Source organism: Sinocyclocheilus anshuiensis, unplaced genomic scaffold (assembly GCF_001515605.1).
Source record: "Sinocyclocheilus anshuiensis isolate Anshui unplaced genomic scaffold, SAMN03320099.WGS_v1.1 scaffold274, whole genome shotgun sequence".
Taxonomy (NCBI): domain Eukaryota; kingdom Metazoa; phylum Chordata; class Actinopteri; order Cypriniformes; family Cyprinidae; genus Sinocyclocheilus; species Sinocyclocheilus anshuiensis.
In genome coordinates, this window is record NW_015547698.1 from 694,258 (window position 1) to 698,664 (window position 4,407).

General features: G+C 39.7%; 1 protein-coding gene and 1 pseudogene across 1 annotated transcript in view; both read left to right on the forward strand.

Moving 5' to 3' along the window:
* Window positions 1-498, forward strand: part of LOC107703777 (mitochondrial dicarboxylate carrier) — a 9,782-nt gene extending 9,284 nt beyond the window's left edge. The window contains 2 exon segments of the mRNA XM_074187068.1: window positions 203-291; window positions 378-498. Coding sequence (XP_074043169.1) covers window positions 203-291; window positions 378-479 — 191 coding nt within the window. The 3' untranslated portion in view covers window positions 480-498.
* Window positions 495-4,000, forward strand: LOC107703683 (GTPase IMAP family member 7-like; annotated as a pseudogene).
* Window positions 4,001-4,407: the final 407 nt, after the last annotated feature.

Sequence of the window (4,407 nt, forward strand, 5' to 3'; positions counted from 1 at the left end):
TCACTCACTCTCTCTATCTCTCTATCTCTCTCTCTCTCTCACTCTCACTCTCTCTCTCTCTCTCTCACTCACTCTCTCTCTCTCTCTCTATCACTCACTCACTCACTCTCTCACTCTCTCTCACTCACACTCACTCTCTCACTCTCTCACTCTCTCACTCTCTCCCTCACTCACTCACTCACTCACTCACTCACACACACACATCATTGTCTCATCGTCATGTTTGTATATTAGGGTGTGATTCACTGCCTGACTGAAACTGCCAGACTGGGACCACTAGCCTTCTACAAGGTACCAAGGTTTACTTTGCTTCATTTTTTCATAAAATGCTGTGATCTGTTTTTTGACAATGTTTCTGACGTCCAATCACACGGCAGGGTTTAGTTCCGGCCGGGATCCGCTTGATTCCTCACACGGTCCTGACGTTCATCTTCCTGGAGCAGCTGAAGAAATACTTCGGCATCCGGGTGGTCAGCTGAACTTTGACCTCTTGACCGTTTCCCTTTGGCCTCCTCTCGAAGCTGCACTCACTTCCACAATATTATTTCTGGAAAGTCTCACACTACACACAATGCTGCCCGGCCAACATAACGAAAGATGATTCCTCCCTATCCGAGCGCCAAACGACGGCACGCTCTTCTCTTCAGGGTGAGCTTTAGATTATAGATGTTCTAGTTGATGATCTAGTTTATGAATTCATGTTTCTGATTATTATTTTTCAAGCTGTTCTTAAATCCTTCTTTTGCAACGAGACATTTTAAAGGAATAGTTCACTCATTATCTCATCATTTACTCACCCGCACGTTGTTCTAAACCTGTTCAATGTTCTTTATGCTGAACATGTGTTTTTGTTTTCCTCTGAATAGTGTTCGATTAAGTAGTTTTGTTAGGGTGAGTAAATTCTATCAGATAGTTTTTGCCGTGTGAACTATTTCTTTAAGACATAAGACGCACACAAACGAAACGGTCCATATTGCTTTAAGATTTTTAAATGGTTACGTTCAGTCTGTATGTATTGTGTTCAACTGTTTTAATGGCACAAATACTGTATCATCAACTATTTTCTGGATTTTATCTTATGAGGGGACGGAATAAAACAAAGTTATACATTCATATCCAAAATGTGGAGCATCAGAGAAGAAAAGAAAACATTAAACAACAGACCGATGGGGATTTGCAATGTGAAAGATGAGTCAAACTTCTGTACTTGGTGCTATGCTTTCATTTTTCATGATGTTTCTGTTCTTTTTGTAATATTTCTGCTGGAAAACTCACGGACCCTGCCTCATCTGTGACTGAAATAACGTTAGATCTATTGTAAGTTCTGCAGATGTGCATGTAGTTGTTTTAGTGTTGAGGTAATAGGGGCATTTAGTGAATAAGTTGCACAAATGACTTGTAGTAATTCAGTTTTGTGGTTTGGTCCTGAATATCTGGATTTATCCTGAACTAAAGCATATAATAACACAAAATATATGACAAATTTAGTTTAAACTTAATATTTTAGATTAAGCTGGTAAATTACCATATTGGTATATGCTTAAAAACGGGCTTTTTTTGATGATTTCACACTAAGAATGAAATTGAACACTGGAGAAGCCGTGTCTATCGGTGTCCGGCAGAGGGCGCTGTCAGGCACTGAATGTGTGCGCATGCGTGGAAGCGCAGAGCTCTTGTGTGCATCGAGCACTTGCAGATGTGGGTACGAACAGTTTTTTATTCTACAAATTTATTTGTAATTTAGGGTTTGAAAATGGAATTTCAGGTTATTAATTGTAATTTAGGGTTTGTGAAAATCAAATGCTTGAACTGAATGGAATTGAGCTGCTCTCTCTGTCTCGAGAAAAATGCAAATATTAAACTGAGTGAGATGTAAAACTGGACTAAACTGCAATTTTGTCTCCTCGGAACGATATTTTGTCTAAAATGAAAATATATGGAAATAAAAGTACTAACACAAGAAAATCAGGTTGTTGTTTTTTTTGTTTTTGTTTTTTTTTCAGCTGTTAACAAAACAAACATATTCACTGACTAACATGTCTTCAATGTATAGGCTACAATATTGGCGTCATATTACTGTCTCCCCCCAATTTGAACAATGTGGAACAAATAGTGCAACATTTCTGGAGAGAACGCAAAAGCATAATGCAATTTTTACATTAGGTGTTCCGAAGTAAACAAGAAACTTGCACACATTCAAGTATGCTACACCCAGTGGACATTTAGCGACTTTTTGAGCAGGTTTGAGCTGTTTTCCACTGAAAATAGCTGACAATAACAGGTCTGAAGCGGCTGTCGCGTTTGTGCAGAATCATCAATGAACTGATGTTGACTGCATTATTGACAAGCTATGCTCCTGTTTGACACTACGCTGCTTTGACACAATCAGTGCTGTATAAAGCGCTATACAAATACAGTGACTTGACTTGTCCTGCTGCTGGACAGTAAAACGGAAGTTCAAGGAGATGTCCCTCCTTCCGCCTTTATACCAACCAGCTTTCAGTTTCACTTTGGTGGTTGCCATTGACTTCCATAGTAGGAAATAAAAATACTGTGGAAGTCAATGGCAACCACCAACTGTTTGATTACCAGCAATCTTCAAAATATCTTCTTTTGTGTTCAACATAAGAAAGCAACTCATACAGGTTTGGAACGACATGAGGGTGAGTAAATGATGATAGAATTTTAATTTTTGGGTGAACTATCCCTTTAAATTATATTTAATTATTTACCTATGCAATGCTACAAATCAGTAAACTAATGTTTTGTGTATTATTTAAGGAACATGTCATTTTGCATATTGTGCTGTTGATTAAGACTAAATAGCAGACCAGGAAACACCATTGAAAACATGCATATCCATGTCTTATGAACCTTACTTAGCAAAATAAACGTTTTTTTTTTATGTGTAAAGAAATGACAAGTTTTTATGTTTTAATGAACAAAATGTCTCTAATAATAGAGAGACAGAAAAATCCACTCGCACTCAAGATGCGGCGGGGTAGCATGTCTCATCCTCCTGAAAGTACGTGCTGATAAATTCATGCTAACATCCATTTGTCTGTCCATCCACCCATCTGTAATGTCCATCTCTCTGTCTGTCTTATTTATAGTTTCAGACCTGAATATTATGCTGTTGGGTCTGACTGGAGCAGGAAAGAGTGCATCAGGAAACACCATCATAGGTGGAGACAGAAAAGCATTTGAAGAACATGCTCATTCTATGTCTGAGACCAAAGTTTGCACCGCAGCACATACAGTGGTGAACGGACGAGCAATCACTGTGATCGACACCGTAGGACTCTCTGATACAGCTGTGAAGATTACAGATGGACAGACACAAATAGAGCGCATACTACACAATACACAACTCGATGTGATTCTGCTGGTGATCAGACTGGGTGAGACGTTCACAAAGGAGAAACGTGAAGCTGTGAAATGGATCCAGGAGAATTTTGGAGCAAAGGTCTTAAAACACACAATAGTGCTCTTTACTCATGCAGATCAGTTACAGGAGCCGGTAGAAGATCATCTGGGAGAATGTCAAACACTGCGGTCACTCGTTGATCAGTGTTCAGGAGGATTTCATGTTTTTAACAACAAAGATGGAGATCCATCTCAAGTCACTGAGCTTCTGGAAAAGACTGAGTCTCTGAGGAGGAAGAATGGATAAAGGAGATACACTGAGCAGGACTATAAGGAGACTCGGAAAGATCTCCAGCTCAAAAAATGTGACATCTTCACTATAGCAATAGCAGTAGCAGCAGCAGTATTCGCAGGAGCAGCATTAAGAGCAGGACTATTAGGAGGAGCAGGAGTGGGAGGAGCAGATTTAGGAGGAGGAGAAGCTATATTTTCAATGATGGCATCAGTTGCACCAGCTGCAGAAGCAGCACCATTAATAGGAGCAGCAGGTGGTGCAGCTCTCCTGGCAGCAGTAGCTTGTGCTGGACTGTATTTTTTGGCAAGAATATATCTCTCTAGAGAAAAAGATAATTAAAGGGGTCATATGATGCCATTTAAAATGTTCCTTTCTCTTTGGAGTGTTACAAGCTGTTCGTGAATAGATAAGATCCCTAAAGTTGCAAAGACTAAAGTCTCAAACCCAGAGAGATATTCTTTATAAAAGTTAAGACTCGTCCACACCCCTCTAAAATGGCTCGTTCTAACACGCCCCCACATATCTACGTCACAATGTGGGAAGATTTGAATAACGCCGCCCAAATGTTCACGCAAAGAAAGAAGGCGTAACTTTGATTCTCGCTGTAGTATTGTTGTTGCTGCCGCCATGTTGTGAAGACACTGTGTGTTTCGTTGTGAAAGCGAAACTACTTTGTTTGGTCTTCCAAAAGAGGACACAACTAGAAATCAGTGGTTAAGTTGTATTTACAACACTGTTCCAGAACA